This window comes from Trichosurus vulpecula, chromosome 7, assembly GCF_011100635.1.
Source record: "Trichosurus vulpecula isolate mTriVul1 chromosome 7, mTriVul1.pri, whole genome shotgun sequence".
Taxonomy (NCBI): Eukaryota; Metazoa; Chordata; class Mammalia; order Diprotodontia; family Phalangeridae; genus Trichosurus; species Trichosurus vulpecula.
Genome location: NC_050579.1, coordinates 248,667,812 through 248,690,856, shown reverse-complemented (window position 1 = coordinate 248,690,856; position 23,045 = coordinate 248,667,812). Strand labels below are relative to the sequence as shown.

Here is a 23,045-nt window from a genome sequence, read left to right as displayed (position 1 = left end):
TAGCTGAATCTCCTTTATAGGCCTTAGTGAAGAATGGCTTTGAGTGTAAGACAAAACACAGCTGGAATGTGTCTGTCTGCTCCCTAGACCTTGGATCTCCAGCAGGGACAACTTCTCCAAAGTGGGCCTGACACGTCCCTAAAATACCAGGCCACTCCTGTTCTCTTCCTGTTTGGAAAAGGGCAAACGGTTCAGGTTACCCGCTAGGCTGCAAGGCACGGTGCCATCACCCTCCGAGGGATTCTGATATTCTGGAAATCTAGACCCAAAAGGATGCTGGAGTGGTTGGAGGGGAAGAGAGGAAAGGCAGGCTCAGCGCTTCTTCCTGATGGAGGAGAGAGAAACAACCCTCATGATCTTAGGGCCCTTCCAGCCTTCTCTTTCCCAGTCTATTGGGATATGTACACATCGTACTGAAGTAAAATAAAAGGGAGAAGTCCACTCTGGGAGACAGAATAAAAGGAAGAGATTCAGTGAGGAAGAGCAAGGTGGAGCCATGCCCAGGGCACTGGACATTCTCAACACTGTTCTTGGGGACCTCCTTAGCACTAGATTATCAGGGGCAGCTACATGGTGAAGAGGACAGAGCACCAGGCTTGCCATTGGGAAGCCCTGAGTTCAAATCCAGCCTCAAACACTTCCTAGCTGTGTGACCTTTCACCTTTGTGTCTCAGTTTTCTCAGCTCTAAAATGGCCACAGTAATTGCACCTACCTCCTAAGGCGGTTGTGAGCGTCAAATGAGATGTGAATTATAAAACGCTTAGCCTGGTGCCTGGCACGCAGTGAGTAGTGAGATCTAAATGTTATCTATTACTACTGTCACAACCATCATCGTCGTCTTGGTTGTGTAGATGACTACCAGATCTACCTATCCAGCCTTGGTTCCTCTCCCGAGTTGTAGTCCGATGTCACCGGTGAGACTTTTCAGACTCAGAATGTCCCACACAGAACTCGTTATCTTTAACCCCCAATCCGTTCTTCTTCCCTCTTTCTGCTGAGGGCACCATCGTCCTTCTGGTCACGCAGATTTACAATCTCAAGAGTCATCTCGACTTCTTGCTTTCCCTCCCCCCGTATATCCAATCGGTTACCAGATCTTGTTGGTTCTCCCTCACTTCTTTCTCATCCGGTCCCCTTCTCCCCATTTACACAGTCACCACGTCACCCCTCATCTTGATAATTGTAATAGCTTCCTCGTCGGTCTCCCAGCCTCGAGTCTTGCCCCTTCATCCTCTCCTATCCGTTCTTGGAATAACTACTACTCTGTCGAGTGGGGTATATAGGGTGATCAGAGAAGTCTAACACTCTGCCGTGAGGGCTTTCCAAGCTCTTTTCAGGGTTACTTATCCATCTTTGGTGGTCACCTTTCATCCATCTCTCACCTGTGGTTCCAAGAAGGTGTAGCATGCGCAGCAGCCACACCCCGCCATCTTGGCAGATGGGCTAAACCAGACCGAGAGTAACTGATTCTGTTGATGAGTTAGCGTGATGTCTGCCCCAAGCCTGGGAAGACTTATCCTGGTGGAATGGGCAGATGAAAACAATTTGTTCCGATGGCCATGAAGACAGATGAAGCAAGTGCTGTGGAGTGCTTAGAGCTTGGTCAGACATTGAAGATGTCAAGGTCGTTGGCCACATCTTGAGCCACAGCCAGTCATTCTGACTTTTGTTCTGCCACCGTACTTTGATGACTCTGAAACATTGCCTCATTTCAATCCAATTCACGCATGAGTGAAAACATCACCTGTGATGTCATTGGTCCCCTTTGAAGAACAAACGGCAACAACAAGTTTATGACAAGTGATGTCCTTAAAGCATAGCTCTCGCCATGTTATTCTTGCTCAGCAGGCTTAGTGGCTGCCTATTGCCTTTAGAATCAAATATAAACCCCTCTGACATTTAAAGCTTTTCAGAACCTGGCTCCTGCCTACTTTTCTAGGCTTATTATTTACTCATCCATCATTCACTCACTTTTTTGTCCGGTCAAACTGGTTTTGTTGCTGTTTTTCACATACGGCATTTCACATGTCTTTTTGCCTTTACATGCCTGGAATTCATTCCCTCCTCACCTTCGCTTTTTAGAATCTCTAGTTTCCTTCAAAAATCAGCTCAAATAGAATTCTAGACCCGGAGTCAGGAAGGCATGAGTTCAAATGCAGCCTTAGACACTTGGTCTGTGATTCCTTGGCAAGTGACTAACCTTTTTGTCTTAGTTTTCTTGTCTATAAAATGGGAATAATCATTGTACCCGCTTCCCAGAGTTGTGAGAATAAAATGAGAGAATATCTGTAAAGCACTTTGCAAACCTTAAAGTGAAGCAGCTAGGTGGCACGCTGAATAGAGTACCAGGCCTGGAGTCAGGAAGACTCATCTCCTTGAGTTCAAATCTGGCCTCAGATACTTACTAGCTCTGTGACCCTGGGCAAGTCACTTAACCCTGTTTGCCTCAGTTTCCTCATATGTAAAATGAGCCGGAGAAGGAAATGGCAAACCAAAAAACAAAACAAAACACAACAGAAACCCAAATGGGGTCATGAAAAGTCAGACATGACTGAAACAATTGAACAACAAAACCTGCTGTATAATCGATAGCTATCATTATCAGATGATGCCTCTTGTAGCACACCTCAGCCACATTCCGAACTGCAAACCTGATTAAAATGTAATTGGGAAATATTTGACAAAATACATAAAAATACAAAAAATATAGATAATGTTAATAAGTGGTTTTCTAAGTCAGCATGTGGCCTCAGTTTAGTGTTCCTATCTGAGTTTTGTGCTACTTTCCTATTGGATACCCCCAGATGTTAGTGTCCCTCAAATTGCCTCATATTTACTTTGTATATATTTGTTTATGTTTTTGCTACACATACTGTCTTCTTGAAAAAATAGAATCTCCTTGAAGGCAAGGACTATTTCATTTTCGTGTTTGTACCCCCAGTTCCTAGCACAGTTTCTAGCATAACATGAGTGCTTAATAAATATTTGTTGATTGAATGAATGAATGAAAAACATATTTAGTAAGCACTTACTATGTGCCAGGCACTGTGCTAAGCTAGCAATACAAATACAAAAATGAGACAGTCCCTGTCCTCAAAGAATTTTTACATTTTAATAAGAGGACACCTCACATAGAAGAGAGTGGTGTCCCAGGAAGGAAGGGTATGTCTGGGAGTCATAGGGATGGTGAATTGACCCATAAGTCAGTCAGTTGATATGCCCTCTCCAGAAACAATGGTAATATTAATCTGATTAATGTATTAATGGTACTATTAATTTGATTCAAAGGAGCTCGGAGCAAGCGATGGAAAGGAAGGAAAGGAATTGAAGTTTGGTGGAGATCCTTTATAAGGCAACAAGCTGGACTGCGTAGTGGAGAGCTGTGGCCAACCAGATATGATGGGCCAAACTCACTCATTCACCACTTAAGACATCAGTCCAGGGTGGGAGTTCTGAAACTGAGTAGATCAGCTCACCTAGGGACTGGCAGCATTTTTCTAGTGATCAGTTCCTGAGGGACTATTCCAGGTGAGAAATGGAGCCCCAGCCGGATAGATGGCAAGATGTCCAGAGTGGGTGACTGGATAAGATGTGGAACAAGTTGATTGACTGACCAGTCTATTGACTGTGAAGTACATCTAGGTCTAGATTAGTTGGAATAATGAATCCTCTGGAGTGGCCCTGTTATTTTTATTCTTACTGCATGTTGCCATTGGGCCAGAATAAATTACCATTACTTTACATGATTATAACCTCAAATAGCGAGAATTTGAATACATTTGACCACATCAGGGGAGTTGTTGTTTGCACTAATTGGGACCTTGCTGTAGTGTTAGGAAGGGACACTGGACTGTTTGAGGATCTAGACAGGTCACTTACCCTTCTCTGGGCCCCAATATTCTTATCAGAAATATGTTTAAGGAAGTCGGACTAGGTAATCTAAAAGCTGCCTTCTAGCCCTAAATTTTGATTTCTGTTCCATGATATTAAAATGGAACTTTAATGAGAAAAAAGAGAAGGAGTTTAGTAAGGGAAGGAGTAAGTGATGGTATCCCCAGTATTGCAAACTCAGGAGCTGTCAAATAAGTCCCTTAAAAGGGCAAACTATGCGGTACTCCCCTGAATGCTGAGTACCCAGATCCCTCTTAACTTCCTGTTTGGAAGGCGTGAGACTACCCTGACCCCAGCTGGGCATGGGTAGCTATGGCTCCACTCCCACTCCTTTCTCTGGTTCCTGCCATCCTCTCCCTTGTCGAGTCAGAGTTGGCAGCCAATAAGCCAACTTGGTTAGTGGGGTGAGGGAGGAAGGGTGGAAAAGGACGCCATCAAAGAAATCCAGCCACTAGTTTCCCAGATATCAACCCATCTATCCCCTGGGCCCCAATCTCACTATCATCCTAACCTCCTGTAACCTCGAGACATTCACAACTGCGGTATGACAGGGTCATTATGACTTCTCAATACGCCACGCATCAGCCAAGCTACAGTTATGTTTGGAGGCAGCTAAACAAAGAGGGTTGAATTGCATTCTTGTTAGGCACCCCAGGCTCCACATGGAGCAGGTATAATCACAGGTCATCTGGTTTAATCTCAATAGAAAAGCTTGAATGAGGGGGAGGAGTAGAACAAGGGTAATAGAGGTTCAGCCAAGAAAAAATAGCCAGGCAAGCTAAGCTGGAGTCCAGCACACGGGAGGGGGCCAGTGGCAGGCGGTAAGCCAGGATCCCACAGAACTGAAGGGAGAGTTAGGCAGAGCAGTATGTGTACTGACCTGAAGATGCTTTCCTCAGAGAGTCGTTGACTATACTTTCCTTTTCTACCCCGCCCCCCATGCCTGCCTTTCTTCCCCTTGCCCTTAGCATCATTCTAATGGAAATACTCAGAGCCAGACAGGGGTGCCGACATTTCAGCTAAGGGAAATGCTATGAGCAAAGGTAAGGATGGCGAAGGTGTGCTCCTGGGATAAAGAATTGTTCTTGTTCTGTGGAATGAGGGAGCCAGGCATAGCCAGGCATTCTGCTGTGTGCTGAATAGCACTGGACTGAAAGCACAATCCAGAGTATATTGGTGAGGGGCACGGGTCCCTTGCTAATTCTGTTGCCTAAAATCCCGTGGAGGAGGCAAAATGATACCTGAGAAAAGCTGAGGAAGGAGCTGGTTAATTCTTAGTTTTTAGTTGTACTTAGGAAGGAAGGAAATTAACATTTATAAGTGCCTACTATGTGCCAGGGCAGCTAGATGACACAGTACATAGAGTCCTGGGCCTGGAGTCAGGAAGACCTGAGTTCAAATGTGGCCTTAGACACTAGCTGTGTGACCCCGGGCAAGTCACCTAACCCTGTTTACCTCAGTTCTCTCATCTGCAAAATGAGCTAGAGAAAAAATTGGTAAACCATTCCAGTATCTTTGCCACAAAAACCCCCAAAAGGGTCACAAAGAGCCAATAACGACTAAAATGACCAATTAACAAGAATGCCATGTGTCGGGCACTGTGTTAAGTGTTTTGAAAGTATTATTTCATCTGATCCTTACAACAATCCTAGGAGGTAGGTGCTATTATCATCCCCATTTTAGTGTTCAGGAAACTGAGGCAGAAAAAGGTTAAATAACTTGCCCAGGGTCACACACAGCTAGTAAGTATCTGAGGTTGGATTTGAATCCAGATCTTCCCAACTCTAGTTCCAGTGGTCTGTCGGTTGTACTACCTTGTTACCTCTGGGAGCTAGTCAAAGGCATTCCTTCTCCTATCACTCTGGGAGCACTCTGTGAGCAGGAACCATGGTTTTCCTATTGGATTAGTAGCTTGAGTGTGGGGACACTATCTTTTCTTTCCTCTATGTATTAACTAACCTGACTTTATATACAAAGAATATTCAGCGCAGAGAGCTGGCTAACAAAAAAAGAGTGAGTTAGGGGTTGGGGTCATCTGATGTTTGATACTAATCAAAACGTCCCTTAGTACAAAAAAATACTTGGGTGAAACTGCTAGAGTCCCTGCCCCCATAATCCCTGCATACTTGATAGAATTGGGATGAGGAAGGACACTATTCCAGGAACCACATTTCAAAATCAACTCCCCTTTTCACTAACCTCTCTAGCCCCATTGCCATCCCACTAAAAATCATTCCCAACTCAGGAATTTCAAAATGACTCAAGAAGTGGGTTCAATGGAAATCAGATAGCCAATTTAAAAAAAATAAAATATATTCTATGTCCTTTATGACCTGCTTTGAAGGATTTCCTCGGGGTCCTATTTTATGAAGAATTCTGAGTTTGTTTATTGCAAGAAACAGGGTGAGGGAAAAATATCTTTGAATGGAGGCCACTGTGAGCTTGTTAATCAAATCGATGGTACCATGCTTGTGACCACTGCCCCTGGAAAGAGCCTATTAGTTGAGTGCTCTTTGGATAAACTCATCATCCTTGTGACTCCTCAGAAACTTCCTTCCCTGGATGACACCACTATGTATATTTCTCTCTATTAAAATATGGTCTCCTTGGAGGCAGGGACTGTCTCATTTTTATATTTACATCCCCATTGAGAAATTAGGTTTGCTGAAAATATGGCCATGGGGCCTTCGAGTTAGTGACTCTGGCAACGCATAAGATAAAAAATAAAAGCTTTGATGATGATCTCTGATCCCTGGTACCCCCTGGTTGGGGAGCCTTCTCACACATTATCCCCTCTTTTCTCTTTCTCAGATCAAGATGAGTAGATAACGGTTCCCCAACTGACCATGGCCCCCTGGAAGAGGAGTCGTCATGGCCTGGGCTTTCTCTGCTGCTTTGGGGGCAATGACATCCCTGAGATCAACCTCCGGGACAACCACCCACTGCAGTTCCTGGAGTTCTCCAGCCCCATCCCACCTGCAGAGGAGCTCAATGCCCGTTTTGCAGAGCTTGTGGTCAGTATCTTCTGAAGGCAGTAAAATAGGAGGGGTAGAGTAGAGCTCCCAAGGCATTAGGAGCATGGGAGGCTCAGCACTAGACTGTGAAGCAAGAATGTGTGGAAGAAAGAAGAATGTGGGGGAAGGAGGGAGAGGGAGAAGAATCAGGACAAGGAGTTAAATATGTTGAAAGGCAGAGGAAAATGTGGTGGATATGGATAGAGTTAAAGGGTTTGGGTTTGAATCCCAGCTTTGCTACTTATTGGCTATGAGACCTTGGGCACTTAATTTCTTTGTGCCTCACTTTCCTCATCTATAAAATGGATTAGATTAGCTATAACCTCTAAGGTTCCTTCTAGCTTTAAATCTGTGAGCCTGTAAGTAGAGAAAATCAGAGAGACCTATGTAAGAGGGATATACATTCCCCAAACCCACTTCTGGGTTGTTGAAAGGCCCTTCAGCATTGTGGAACCTGCTACCAGGTTGGAGAAACTGAGTGGTTCCCCTTGGGAATGAGCCTTTTCACTGGGTACTGGCCCCTGCTTGGCCCTGGGCTATATGATGGCAGATGACCTAGACTTCTGGGAAATCATTCAGTTACTAAGCTTGAAAAGACTTCCTAATAATTGAACTCTTGTCTTTTCTTTTCTGTGTGTGGAATTTCCCTGGGACTCTCTACAGGGTTCTTTGGGTATGTTCATTGCTGGCAGACCCAAAGGCCTCTGAACTGGGAGAGGTTAGCTAGAGAAGAGGAAGGGAATGTACATTTTGCAACTGGAAACCATGTTAAGAAGTCTAAGGATTTTTAAAAACCTAGTCAGCCAAGGTCAAGATGTAGTAGCCGCACTTATTGATCAGAAAGCAAGAGACCTGGGTTCTATCACCAGTTTGAACCTGACTCACTGATCCTCACAATCACTACTTATTCTGAACACCATCTCTCTATCACCTTATATTGGACACTGATAAGAAATTAGGGGCAGCTAGATGGTGCAGTGCTAGCCCTGGAGTCAGGAAAACTCATCTTCCTGAGTTCAAATCTGGCCTCAGACACTTACCAGCTGTGTGACTCTGGGCAAGTCATTTAACCCTGTTTGCCTCAGTTTCCTCATCTGTAAAATGATCTGGAGAAGTAAACGGCAAACCACTCCAGTACCTTTGCCAAGAAAACCCCAAAATGGGGTCTTGACATCTTGGACATGACTGAATGACAACAAAAAGAAATTAGTAGAAACAGGAAATATAGTTCTGTTCCTAGGGAGAATACAACCTATTAGAGAGAACAAATCCCCATCCTTGTTTAGCAAACAAGGTCTTCCCACAGGAAGCCCCCAGTTTAATAAACGAGACAGGAAAGAAATTCAGGAAATGGACACAGAGGCTGGTATGGAAATACCAATACAAATTAATGTGTTTATAATAAGATCCTGATAATTTGTTCTAGCAGAAGGGAATGCCAGACAGACAATCCAAAGTCATTTGTATTTGGCTTTGAAATATGCTTCTCTTTGAATATGGACAAGTTTGATCTAGGGATTTGTAACATTTCCAACAAGAAATAAAGTTACTTCATAAAGGCTCAGAGAAGCAAGAAGGATTTCTTAAACTTCCCAGCTCTACTGAATGGTGGGAATGACAAGCATCAGGAGGGAATGACAGCCTGAATGAAGCCCTCACTAAACGCTTGTTTTTCAGAATCACACCTTTCCTGAGGGTAATCAATTAATCAATAAACATTTATTAAGCACCCACTATGTGCCAGTTACTGTGCTAAGTGCTGGGGATACAAACAGAGGCAAAAGACAGGCCCTACCCCCAAGAAGCTTACAATCTAATGGGGGAGAGAATATGCAAGCAAATATATACAAGGCAAGCTATATACAGGATAAATAAGAAAATAATTAACAGAGGGAACACATTAGAATTAGGAGAGGTTGGGAAAGACTTCTTTTAGAAGGTGGGACTCTAGTTGGGAAAATAAATCAAATCTTTTGGTTTAAAATAGTACTTCAATTTAAAAGACCATTTTTCCATTGGAAAAAATAATTCAGTTCCACCCAACAAGCATTTATTAGGCCAGATGTGGTAGAGAACGCTTGTGACCCCAGCTGCTGGGGAGACCAAGGCTGGTGGATTGCTTGAATCTGGGAATTCTGGGGCCCAATAGGGCAAAATCTAATCAGGTGTTCAGCTGCAATATAGTTAGACCTGAGAGTGGAGAGCTCCCAAGCTGGCTGGGACTGACCAAGGAAAGGTGAATAGCCACAGTTCAGAAATTGAGTAGGCCGAAGCTGCCGTTCCGATCAGCAGTGAGATTGGGCCAGTGAGTGGTCTCTATGTCTTCTAATGTCATCCTGCCTTTCTTCATTTGTGCATGCAATCTCTCATGCCTTGAAGGACCTCCTCCCACATCTCTTGCCTTTTGAAATTTTTCTCTTCCTTCATATCCCAGGTCAGGTACTTCAGCCTAGAAGTGATTTCTTCCTCTTCAAATCAAAAAATGGTTTGACCTCCCCTAATACAACTACTATATTCTAACTTGAATTATAGTTAGTTGGTGACATGGAAAGACTTGGTCTCAAAAAGCAAAACAGTATTCATTAGATGCCTTCTCTGCTCCAAGCAGTGTTCTAGGTGCTAGTTAAAAAATGAAAACAGTCCCTGTACTCAGTATACTGATTCAAACAAAGAACTTCTTATAATGTTTTTTAAAAAGCCTTAATGAATCAGATTAGCTTTCGTTGTCAATAAGGAGTTCAGAGATAGTGTGCCAGAAATCAAAAGAAATTCAGAGACTTCTCTTTTGGCTCAGTTTAGCTCAGTGAACATTTATTTAGAGCCTAACATACTTAACTAGCTATGTGACCTTGGGCAAGTCACTTCACCCTGTTTGCCTCAATTCCCTGTCTGTAAAATGAGCTGGGGGAGGAAATGGCAAACCATGCCAGTATCTTTGCCAAGAAAACCCCAAATGGGGTCATGGAGAGTCAGACATAACTGAACAACAGAAATAAAACATGCAAAGGAGAGTGAGGTTATTTGGGGTATGGGGGATTTTTTAAAAAAAGGCTGAAAAAGACAAGAGGGCTGCTCTCAAGGAAATTATCATTTAGTAGTTAAGACAGAGTGCCAAAATAACCAAGTTAGAATAATATGATATGATATGATAAAATATAATAATCTTGTTTTGATTTGATTTGAGTAGGAAGAAATCATTTCTAGGTAGAGGGAAGGCTAAAGTACCTGACCTGGGATATGAAGAAAGAGAAAAAAATTTCAAGAGGGAAGAGATGTGGGAAAATGTCCTTTGAGGCATGGGAGATTGCATACACTACTGAAGAGAGGCAGGATGATATTAGGAAAATGTTCAGCTAAAGAATGAGAGTGCTTGGAGGGGAATACTTTTTAAAGAAAAGGTCAATAGTATAAGTTAGAGCCAATTTTCATACATCTTTGAATGTCAGACTAAGAAGTATGCATTTTATTCCACAGACAGAATAGATGTATATGTTTATGTGTGCATATATCTATACAAATTTGTATATTTGTTGAGTCATAGTTGTGCATTAAGGTTACTTTGGTGCCTCTGTGGTGGTTAGGGAGACCACTGAGGTGGCTATTCCAGTCTTCCAAACAAAAGGTAACAAGAGCTTGCATTAGAATGGCATTAGGATCCTAAAGGGATGGAGAAATGCAAGAGACCCTCTGGAGGTAGACTCAACTGGACTTGACAACTGATAGGATGTGGGAGATGAGAAAGGAATAAGCAGGAAAGAGAACTCTGAAGTTCGCAGTTTGATGACTGGGATGATGGAAGTGCCATTAATGATAATAGGGAGGGAAGAGTGAAAGTCTTGCGGAAAAGTTGATGAACCTGTTGAGTTTCAGGTGTCATTGGGACATCACTTAGGCAATTAGTTCTGTCGGACTGGTGTTCAGGGAAAAGAAAGAAGCTGAAGACAAAAGTTTGGGAGTCATCTAAAGAGAGGTGACAATTAAAATCTTATGAGCAGATGAGATTGCCAAGGAAGAGGACAGTGGAAAGCCAGCAACAGAGCTGTGGGGGATGTCCACAGTTGTGGGCAGGAGGAACCAGTGCAGAACGAGGAGTAGTCAGAGAAACAGGAAGACTAAAAAAGAACATTGTCTTGGAATTAAAGAAAAGAGAAAGTATCCAGAAAAAGGCGAGATTGGTTAACAGTTGACAGTGTTGAATGCTACAGAAAGGTCAAGGAGGATGTGGTCTCAAAAGAGGCCACTGGATTTGACAATTAGGAGCTCATTGGTGATTCTGGAGTAAATAATTTCAGCAGAGTGGTGAGGATGGAAGCCAGGCTGGAGGGAGTTAGAGAATGAATTAGTTGTGAGGAGGTCGAGGTTAGTTGGCAGGAGCAACAAGGGACTTCTCAGGAAGAGGATAAGGGAGCCAAGCTTTTTTTAATAAACAAGTTAAGTCAACAAGCACTTATTAAGGGCCTTCTATGTGCCAAGCACTGTGCTAAGAAATGAGCTTGCAAAGAAAAGCAAAAACAGTCCCTGTCCTCATGAGCTCACAGTGTAAAGGGGAAGACAACATGTAAACAGCTCTGTGCAAACAAGATGTGTACAGGGCAAATTGGAGGGAATCTCAGAGGGAAGGCACTAAAGTCATGGGGAATTGAGAAAGGCTTCTTATAGAAGGTGGGACTTTAGTTGAAACTTGAGGGAAGCCAGGAGGTAGAAATTAGGAAGGAGAGCATCCCAGACACAGAGGACCGTCAGTGGATATGCATGGAGTCAAGAGATGAAGTGTTTTGTGTTTTGTTCAAAGGACAGCACCGCTAGATCACAAAGAAGGAGGAAGGTGTAAGAAGATTGGAAAGGAAGGCAGCTAGGTGGTGCAGTGGATCGAGCACCAGCTGTAGAGTCAGGAGGACCTGAGTTTAAATTGCACCTCAGACATTTATTAGCGTGTGTGACCCTGGGCAAGTCACTTAACCCTAGTGGTCTCCAAAAGAAAAAAAAAGAAGACTGGAAAGGTAGGTAAAAGTCAGGTTATTGCTTTAAAAGCCAAATGGAATCTTGAATTTTATACTAGAGGCAATATAGGCAACAACTGGAGTTTATTGTATAAGGGAATATGGTTAGATATGTGCTTTAGGAAGATTTATTTTCTAGCTAAGAGGAGAATGGATAGGCATGGGGAGAAACTTGAGGAAGGGAGACCAACCAGAAGGCTGTTGCAATGGTCCAGACATGAGTTGATGAGAGCCTGTACCAGGAAAGTGGTAGTGTCAGAAGAGAAAAGGGGGTAAAAGTAGAATCTGCCAGGGAAAATAACCAGTTGGAGCAATAATAAAAATAAGACCAGCAATTGGTGATGAATGGGGGCAAGGTCCCAGAAGAGCTATTTCTTCCTCTGAGCCTGAAAGTGAGGAAAGGATGGGAGAAGACAGAGTAGCAACAAAGAACCTCCTATGTGATGACTTTGGGCTTTTCTGTAAAGGAAGGTTGCATGCTGAAAGCTGGGGTTGGGACCTTGAGTTAAAACAATGAAACTGACTTGAATATTAAGTTGAATATGGAAATGCTACCACTCTGGTGCAGGCCCTCATCACCTCACTCCTGGACAACTGGTCTCTCGCCTCAAGTCTCTCCCCATTCCAGTCCATCCTCCACTCAGCTAACAACAACAACAAACCTTTTTAGCTTCCTAAAGCTCCAGTCTCACTATGTCTTTGCTATATTCAGTAAACTTCTGGAGCTATAAAACCTTGTTTGCCATTCAAAGCTCTTTATAACCTGACCCCTTCCTACCTTTCCAGTCTTCTTATACCTTACTCTGTGTACTCTGTGATCCAGTGACAACGTCCCCTTTTGCTGTTTCTAGCAAATGATACCCCTTCTCCCAACTGTGCATTTTTAGAAGAAGAATTTTTAGAAGAGGAAGGAAAAGTGTTGTTAAACTTTTCTGCATCTGAAACTGTAATTTCCCTTTCTGGGTCAAATCCAATGCATGATGCTACCATGCAGCATCTGAAGAAAAATGGAATAGTTGTGTATCTGGAAGTATCTGTAATAGATATAATAGATTGTTTGAATTTAATGAAGATTGATTGAATTGTGCGACAGAACTCTGGAATGCCTCTAAAAGAAATACTTTAACATAGGAGACAGTTCTATAAAAAATGGTATGATGTTCATATATTTTGTTTGTCCAAGCCAGGAATGCTTTCCCACCTCATCTCTACCTCCAGGCTTTCTTGGATTCCTTCCCAGTCCAAATAAAGTTCTACCTTTTACGAGAACCCTTTCCTGATCTCGCTTAATGCTAGTATCTCCCTTCTGATGATTATTTGCAGTTTATCCCATGTATAGTTTGTACATAGTTATTTACACATCATCTCCCCATAAGACTGCGAGCTCCTTCAGAGCAGGGATTGTCTTTTGCCTTTCTTTGTATCCCCAGTACTTAGCATGGTGCCTGGCATGTATTGTTGTTATTGAGTTGTTTCAGCTATGTCTGACTCTTTGTGATCCCTTTCTGAGGTTTTCTTGGCGGAGATATTGGAGGGGTTTGCCATTTCCTTCTCTGGCTCATTTTACAGATGAGGAAACTGAGGCAAACAGAGTCAAATGACATGCCCAGGGTCAAACAGCTTAGCTGGACTTGAACTTATGTCTTCCTGCTTCCAGGCCCTGCACTCTATCCACTGTGCCACCTAGCTGACTGCATGGCACATAGTAGATGCTTAAATACCCACTGATTTATTGATTGATTGAAGTGCCATAGGGATTTATGTTATGGTGGTGCTTGAAGCCTCTTCTGGTTAATCAGTGAATTTCGGAGGAAAAAGTAGGGTAAGAAAAGACATTCCTCTTAGTGGAATGTTTCCCGTGTTCTAAAACTGTGAAGGGGCAGGTGCCAGGGGAAACCTCTGCCTCTTCTTCCTCCCTAGTCAGACATAAGAATTAAACATGGGTAGATATGAAACCACTCAATAAGAAAAAAAAATCAGTATAGAGACAAGAGGTTTTTTATGCCAACTCTCCCAAGGGGATGTCCTATAGGCGTGTGGTATATTGATTGACTTTTTTTACTTATTCTTGGGCTTTAGAGAAATACTGATGTAGACTTAGCCTAGAGTCTTGGAGCATTCCAGGAAGACATAGATATAGACGGTAAAAAAGCAACATTAAATCAGGACGTGAATAGATAGATAGTGAGGTACTTATGTGGTGTTCAGGTCAGAGAGAGGGCATTTTAGGAGTGAAGTGGGAGGAAAGCATGAGGGTTGTTTATACGATAGCGGAAACATTGGGGAAAGAAGTACGAGAAGTCCTTGTTTGGACTAGGTATCATAAGGGCAGATGTCAGCAGGAAGAAAAAAACATTGAACTAAAACTCAGAAGATGTTGAGCTTAACCTTTTGTCATTTGTGGTTGTATCTGTCACAGGCTAGGAATGTAACTTGGAAAATCTTCAGGGATGGGGAACCTGCAGCTTCATTGATTCAGTCAAAGGGCCATACTTAAGGACCTAGAGGGCCACATGTGGCCTCAAGGCTGCAGGTTCCCCATTGGCCTCTAGTTCCTTTTCTGCAGAATGGCACGGTTGGGTTAGATCAGAGGGTTCTTAACTTTTGGGGAGCCCATTTGGCATTCCAGTGAAGCCTATGGACCCCTTCTCAGAATGTTTAAATGCATAAAATAAAGCACGTGGTTTCAAAGGAAGGAAATTATGTTGAAATTAAATTACCAAAATATCTTTGAAAACAAGTTCACAAATCATAAATTAAGGAACGCTTTGGTAATCTTTACGGTATCTTTTACCTCAAAAACTCCGTAATTAATCCTATAAGGCTTCACGGAGGAGCTGAAATTTTAGGACCTGTTGATGGGTAGGCAGCTTGGGGAGCTAGATTGGAGAAGACCTTTTTGGGGGAAAGCTGTCATGAAAATTGATAGACAGGTGTAAAGCAATTGGATGAAATGCAAATAAGGTAAACACAGAAAATAAGCTGTTTTATGATGAGATACAGAGGATCATTGCACTTATGATGAGATATAAAGAATAAGACTCTGAAGCTCAAAGCCTAGGGGAGGGCTTTCAGACCTGATTTTCTGGGACACAAGAGTCATTCTAAAATCCAATCAGGGCAGTGGGAAATCAGGACTTGAGATGATGGGTAGGGGCCAGGTTGATTTAGGATTGTGGTGATGGTGACCATTTGGAACCATGTCTACACAATATTAACTCCAAGTTTGAGAAGTAAAAGAGCTAGTGTTGACAGATGGCTGAGTGGAAGAAAACTTTCAGTCCTTAATTAGAAAAAGGTAGTTATAGGGATCAGTCTTAAGAAATGGAATGCATACGTGATTGTTATCTTCTGCTTTTGAATACTTGCCCTCTGATCACATCCCTTGTTGTCTGCTAACAATTTTTCAATACTTCCCCATTACCCAGGAGCAGCTAGGTGGCACAGTGGTTAGAGCACTGGTCCTGGAGTCAGGAGGAGCTGAGTTTAAATATGACCTCAGACACTTACTATCTGTGTTAACCCGATTGCCTCAAAAAAATAGTTCTCCATTACCTACTGGCTATCTTTAGGTAGTATAGTCATAATATCTAAGAGAAAATAAAATGACCTTTTAAAAATTATGTTACATTTTTTGCCAATTATCATTCCTTTAATAAATAATGTAAGTGATTCCTTCCTACCTACCCTCATGCTACCATTTAAGAGCATCTACATTCTGACTTCAAACTATCTTTCCAGCCTTATTTTGTGCTATCCTCCTTCACGTGCTCTACATTGCAGTTAAACTGGCCTACTCACCATTTCCTACTTGTCCTGTCCTCTCTATGACTTTGCTCAGTCCCTATCCTCAGAAAACTCACTGTCTACTAAGTGGCATCTGACTTGGACCTTGAAAGAAGAAATTTCAACAGACAGAGATGGTGGGGAATCTCAGGGATGGAGGGTAGTGATGTGAAGGATGGAAGAGAGAATCTGGAGGCAGGAAGATCAGTTAGAAGATGTTGATAATAGTCTAGACAAGAGATGATGATGAGGACCTGAAATAGAGTAGAAAGAATTAAGATTCGGTTGTTAGGAGTAAGCAGGAAAAGGCACTTAGTTGTTCCTAGGTAAATATATATTCTTTAAATCTTACTCTGGTCGTTTAGAAATGTTGTTTTTAAACATGTATACTGATTAGCAAATTTTATACTTTGTTTTGATAGTTTTGTTTTAAACAGATAAAACATATTCTTAGGCATGCAATGTTAACTGCGATTCAATCAACCATACCTTAAGGGGAGCCAGGCTGTTTGATCTGTGATTCTCTGGTTTAGACACCACTGTGATCTCTCATGATAAAATCAGTAATCACACACCTGGAAATGGAATTAAATGAGCTGGAGGATCTTTTTAAGGCCAGTTTGAATCCAGACCACTCATTTTGCAGAGGAAGAAACTGAGGCTGAAAGAGGTTGTCAGCTAGCTAAGCAAGTGATAGAGATGGTAAAGTGAATGGCCCACCTCAATTTTTACTTTAGCTTTTCTATGAGTCAGTATCATTCAGAAGGATTATTCTGCGATATCATTGGAAGAAGGAACACACATCATCTAATGGTGAGGAGTGGGTCAAGGGGAAATATTTAAGGGTGGGGGGACAGATATAAATATAGATATATGCACGTATACATGCTTTTGTGTGTGTGTGTGTGTGTGTGTGTGTGTGTGTGTACATGTGTATGTGTGCGTGTGTGTATAGAATGAGGCTGAAAAATGGGTGAGCCATAACCTTCCGTGGGGCTGAATTTTGCAATAGATTACTATATCTCTGACCACATTTTTTGTTGTTTTTTTCTTCATCTCCCCTACAGGATGAGTTGGATCTCACGGACAAAAATAGAGAGGCCATGTTTGCACTGCCGCTGGAGAAGAAATGGCAGATCTACTGCAGCAAGAAGAAGGTGCTGTCTCTATTCTTCCTGCCACTTCCTTTTATTTCTAGTCTTTGGGGTATCAGGTATTGGGATGGACTTTCTTGTGCAAGAAAGTCATCCATGCCATACGGGTCCATGAGCACAGGAAACACATGTATTGAGATCATATGCTGTGGATGGATAGAGTGCTGGGGCTGGAGTCAGGAAGGCTCATCTTCCTGAATTCAAATCTAGCCTCAGACATTTACCTGGGCAAGTCACTTAACTCTGTTTGCCTCAGTTTCCTCGTCTGTAAAATGACCTGGAGAAGAAAATGACAAACCACTCCATTATCTTTGCCAGGAAAACCCCAAATGGGGTCATGAAGAGTTAGACATGGCTAAAAGAACTGAACAACAAAAACTGTGGATGGGGGGGTGTGTAGGCCCAGGTGGGCAGGGGCATGGGGAAGGAGATTTTCTGAAGCATTTTTGTTCCAATCAATCAAACAATGTATCAACAGTAACCATTTATCCTTCCTCACAAGGAGTTTACATTCCAAAGGGGGAGACAAGTACATATGAATGAATGATACATTTACTAAATGCCTTACTATGTGCAGAGCACTGTGCTGATCTCTGGAAATCCAAATAGAAAATTAAGATAGTTCTTGTTCTCAGGAAGCTCACATTCCGATGGGAGATATATAGATAGATAGATAGATAGATAGATAGATAGATAGATAGATAGACAGACAGACAGAATAAATATTAAGAAAATAAATTCAAATAAATTAGGAGAGTTTCAGCAGGTGTGTGTATGTGTGGGGTGAGATCAGTAAAAGTTTTATATAGAGGGTGGTACCTAAGCTACATTTAGGGGAAAGAGAAGGACTCTAGGAGGTGGAGGGGAGTAGGGAGTATATTCCAGGCATGAGGGATGGCCAGTACAAAGATACAGAAACGGGAGACATTATTCCATGTGTGAAGAGTAGAGAGACCAGTGTGGCTGGGTCACAGAATGTGAGACAGAGAATAAAGTCCAATGATTCTGGCAAGTTAGGTTGGGGTTAGGTTGTGCAGGGCTTTAAAAGCTAAACATGGGAGTTTATCCTACAGGCAATAAGGAGGCTACCATTGACTAAGGGAGAGATGTGATCAGATCTGTACTTGGCCTTTCTGTATTAGATGGACTGGAGTGAAGAGCGACTTGAGGCAGGAAGGCCAATTAGCACGTTATTGCTAAAATATCAGAGAAGGGTGATAAGGGCCTGAATTTGAGCATAGAGAGGGAATAGAGGGGCAGCTAGGTGGCGCAGTGTATAGACCACCAACCCTGGAGTCAGGAAGACCTGAGTTCAAATATGACCTCAGACACTTGACACTTATTAGTTGTGTGACTCTGGGCAAGTCACTTAACCCTTATTGCCTTGCCAAAAAAGGAAAAAAAAAAAGAAAATGAGATGGAGTAGAAACAGCAAAAACTGGCAGTTGGTTGGATATGTGTGGTGAGGTAAAATGAAGAGTTGAGGATGATGCTAAATGTTCCACTCTTAACTTTATTGAGCTTCCCCATTTATTGTCAGGAGAACAAATACCAATTCTTCCCGGCTTTCATGGAGGGACATTCGGATGGCATACATACATTTTACATATGCTCTCACCTTCTTTATGTAGGAAGGTACCACTGCTTCCAAATGAGTACAGCAGTGAGCTCAGTCTGGGACTTCATTCATCTTCATCAGTCATTAACTTTCATTGCTATTATCTCTTTCTTATCTACCTCTTGGTCTCTCCTTCTTCCCCTCCCCCTCCATCCTTTTCTGCCTGTGTATCTTTTGTAGATTATCTCTCTTTCAGCCCTCTATGTTTGCATGATTTATCTAGCTCTGAGGAAAGCACTTTGTAAATGGTAAAGCACCAGATGACCAAGCCATCATTATTGTCATTTTGCTGTGTCTATTTCTTTTTCTCCGTCTTTGTGTCTTCTCATTTTCCGGCTTCCTCTCTTTCTCCAGACCCAGCTTGGAGGAAAGCCTCTAAGTGGAATGCCCTAGGTATCTGTTCTTGGCCTTGACTTGTTTAACTTTTTAAATCACTGAATTAGAGAGCCATAGACAGAATAAATATAAAAGGTTAAGTGACTTGCCTGGGGTCACATGGCTAGTACAGTGACGCATAAATCACATGCTCCTTGCATTAGCTGACAAAAAGCTAGGAGGTATAGGCGCCATGTTGGATGGCAGTTAAGGACCAAAAATATCTTGCCATTCTGGAACAATGGATTGAACCTGATAAGATAAAATTTAATAGAAGTAAATCTAATGTAGATAAATGTAAGGGAATAAATGTTAAGCTCGAAAGAGATAGAGAGAGACAGGGACAGAGAGAGATTTTTAGACTTGATATAAGGAAAAACTTGTTAACAGAGCTGTCCCAAAGTAGAGTTTTTTTGGTTTAGGAGGTAGCAAGTCACTTAACCCTATTTGCCTCAGTTTCCTCATCTGTAAAATGAGCTGGAGAAGGAAATGACAAACCACTCCAGTGTCTTTGCCAAGAAAACCCCAAATGGGGTCACAGAGAGTTAGACATGACTGAAAATGACTGAACAACAAAGTTATCCTTTAACAAGAGTCTTCAAGCAAAGGCTGTATATATTTTGGCGGCAGGGAAACAGTTCTTGTTAACATATGGATTGGACTAGGTGGTTTCTGAGGTCTCTTCCAACTCTGATTCTGTATCTTGCCCAAGGACACATAGCCAGGCTATGTCTAGTCTCCTGAGAAACATTTGCCTTTGGGGAAGACAGGGCCCTTGGCGTTTGACAAGACAGGGCTCCCAGGCAGCATTTAATCTTGGTATTTGTTACCTTTGACAATATAAGCAAACTATGGGTTCCAGAGGGACCCGGAGAAGGCATCAGTAGTTCCTTACTTTTTCTTGAGTGCTACCTCCACCACGAAGACTTTCTAGAGCCTTGTCCTAGGATAGTAATAGCCTTTCCCCTCTAACCTCACCTAGTACTCTCCCCATAACCCTTTAAGAGATTTATTGCGTAACAATAGTATTTGTGTTGGTGTCTTATCCCCTAATATTGCAGGTCCCGCCCCCCACATTGATTAAGTATAAGCTTCTTGAGAACAGGGACTAGATCTTCTCCAAAGATTGTCTCTCCTCCGGTGCCTAGTACAGTACTTTTTGCATAAAAGGCCCTTAATGAATCTTTATTATACTGTATTCTTTTCCCAAACCATGAATCCCCAAGTCAAATTCCTAACTTTCCACAAAGTTACACCAAATCTTTACTTGTTTCAGGAACAGGAAGACCCCAACAAGTTGGCGACCAGCTGGCCAGATTATTATATTGACCGGATCAACTCCATGGCTGCCGTGAGTAGTCTCTTCTCCTGATTTTTGAGGAAGTCTTCAAGATTTTCTGAATCATTAAGATTCTACTCTTGTCTACCTCAAATCCTTCAATATGTTTTGTAACTGTTACCTGCCTCAGATATAATGTATGACACTTCTACAATGTTGATATTTTATTTATCTATATTTTATAGAGTTTTATGAATGACTGTTACATAGTCAGTCAACAAGCATTCATTGATAAGCACTTCCTGTATGCCAGGCACTGTGCCAAACTTTAGGGGATACAGAGAAAGGCAAAAGCAGTCTCTACCTTCAAGGAGCATACATTCTAATGGGGAAGACAACATGTAAATACGAGATAGATATGGAAGGTGATCTGAATGGGAAAGCATTATCTGTGAGCTATCCTGGATAGAGAGAGGTAAGGGAGAGGGGTTAAAAATAAATAATAATAATAATAAAACATCTAGTGTTTGTATTTAAGGTTTACAATACACTTTTCCTATAGTATCTCCCTTTATCCTCACACAACCCTGTGAGGGAGGTGCTATTATCCCTATTTTACAGGTGAGGAATTTGAGGCTGAGAGAAGGATGAAGTGACTTGTCCAGAGTGACATAACTAGTAAGTGTCTTCCGAAGCAAGGATTCAAACTTAGGCTTTCCTGACTCAAAGTCCAACTCTCCATGGCCTCCACCTTGATTCCTAGGGCCAAGGCAGGTAGGCAAGAGTAACCCTTCTCTCCTCTCCTCCACCAGTACACACATCCTCTTCCTTCTCCCTCCTTTCTCTCCAGATGCAGACTCTGTATGCCTTTGATGAAGAGGAAACAGAGATGAGGAACAAAGTTGTTGAAGACCTGAAGACGGCCCTTCGCACTCAACCCATGAGGTAACTCTGAGTCCTCTCCCTGGATCTCAATTCCTCTGGATCCAAATCACTTCCCACACCTTCACTTCAAGCTGCTGGCTTTACAGCTTTGCGATATCTTCTCTTTCCTTCCTGCCTCAATCCAATCCACTCCAGCCCAGCTCCATTCTTCTTGCTCTACCTCACTTCATACCATTCCAGCACATTCTATTTCAGTTTACAATTCTTTGGATTTCTTGAGGAGCTGGGAGGCAGCCAAGGCTTAGGGCCCAGGGTTTAAGGGGTTGAAGAGGATAGGAGCCTTAGAGGGAAAATTACAGTAAACCACAAATACATGAAGGGCCATCTTGGGAGAAGGGCAGAGTAGTTATTTTGGCTCTTTTGATGGATAGGACAATAGAGAGAAGGGAGCCAGGTTGAAGATGGAAAGGAGTTTCTGAAACAGGGCTGGGCCAACCAAGGGGTGAGGCAGGTTTCAGAGGCTCCTCTGTAGAATTTTATAGACACCTTCCCCACAACCAACCAACCAACCAACCAGCCAACAAGCATTTATTAAGTTCCAGGCACTGTGCTAAGTTCTAGGGATGCAAAGGAGGTAAAAAAAAAAAAAAACAGTCCCTTTTCTCAAGGGACTTATATTATGATGGAGGAGACAACATGAGACTAAATAAGTACATACAAGCTGTATACAGAGTAGATGCAAGGCAATCTGAGAGGGGGAGGAATTTGCAGCTGGGGTGGGGTGGATAAGAAAGGCCTGTTGCAGGGAAGAATTTTGAGCTGAGTCCAGAAAGAAGCCTGGGAAACTAAGAGGCAGAGGTGATGGGGAAGAGCATTCTAGACATGGAGGACAGCTAATGCAAAGGCTTAGAGACAAGAGATGTAGTGTTGTATATGAGGAACTAGAAAGAGGCTGGTGTGAGGTAGGGTTCTTCCTGAGTTAAGAGGAAATAAATAGACAACCCATTGAACGAAGGCCAGCCTGAAGATTCTGTGATGCAAGGATGAGAGTTTTCCCTTTCTCTGCATTGGACAGGGGATCAAGCAGCTGGGCCCGGGTAGGAAGTAGGGGGTGTTCTGTCTCCCCCGTGTGTGATTTCTTCCATTGAGGTCCTTGATTCCTGCTGCCTTTCTTGTCTTCATCTTCTTGAATTTCCAAGATATGTCTGTTCTTATAGCTGGGGTGGTATGGTCAGTAATGGGAGGGGAGACAGAAAAGAAAGTGAGGGAGTGAGAAGTGAGGGGTTTAATGAGTGATGTCATAATAGCTGATTTCTCCTTCCCTCTGAGCCTATCCTGGGCAAAGAGTAGAGAGGCCACAAAATAATCATTTCTGCCTTCCGACTGAGAGCATAGAAATACACAGATAAAGATATATATATCTTCAGAAATTTATTAAGCTCAGCCCTGTTTGGAGAGAACCATCTAATATTTTTTTTAAGATTTCTTGAAGAGATGCTTAGGCTGCCATAGAGCTGTCTCCACTATCATATGCCATATCACTCTGATAAAGTCCTACCAATTCTCTTGTCTAGCCTCATTGCCCTTCTCTAATAGGATCTTTTTCTGTCCTGATAGAGACAGAGGAGAGCTGAGGTTTGGAGTAAGTAGCATTTAGTAAACCTAATTACAATATCCTCCTCACCAACATGTGATCAGTTAATCCACAAGCATTTCTCAAATGCCTACTTTGTGCCATCTGAGGGACTGTGGGAGGTGCTAGGGATTAAAAAAATCAGTCATTTCCCTCAAGGAGCTTACATTGTATAAGATACCATTGGAGGAGGACAGAGAGGCTGGCTAGACAAGAAAATTAAAAGGACTTCATCATAGTGGTATGGTATGTAGTAGTGGAGAGAACTCCATGGGAGCCCAGGCATCGCTGCAAGAAATCTTACAAAAAAGTTAGATGGCTCTTTCCAAATCTTAAAGGACCCTGTGTATTCTAAGAAGCTGAGGTGAGGAAGCAGTACACTGCAGGTGTGGGGAGCAGCCTGTACAAA

General features: G+C 42.5%; 1 protein-coding gene across 1 annotated transcript in view; it reads left to right on the top strand.

Moving 5' to 3' along the window:
* Positions 1-6,703: 6,703 nt before the first annotated feature.
* Positions 6,704-23,045, top strand: part of DAAM2 (dishevelled associated activator of morphogenesis 2) — a 62,199-nt gene continuing 45,857 nt past the window's right edge. Inside the window, exons 1-4 of the mRNA XM_036767107.1 lie at positions 6,704-6,906; positions 16,760-16,849; positions 20,116-20,190; positions 20,969-21,063. Of these exons, the coding sequence (XP_036623002.1) occupies positions 6,739-6,906; positions 16,760-16,849; positions 20,116-20,190; positions 20,969-21,063 (428 nt within the window). The 5' untranslated portion in view covers positions 6,704-6,738. The remainder of the gene's footprint in view (positions 6,907-16,759; positions 16,850-20,115; positions 20,191-20,968; positions 21,064-23,045) is intronic.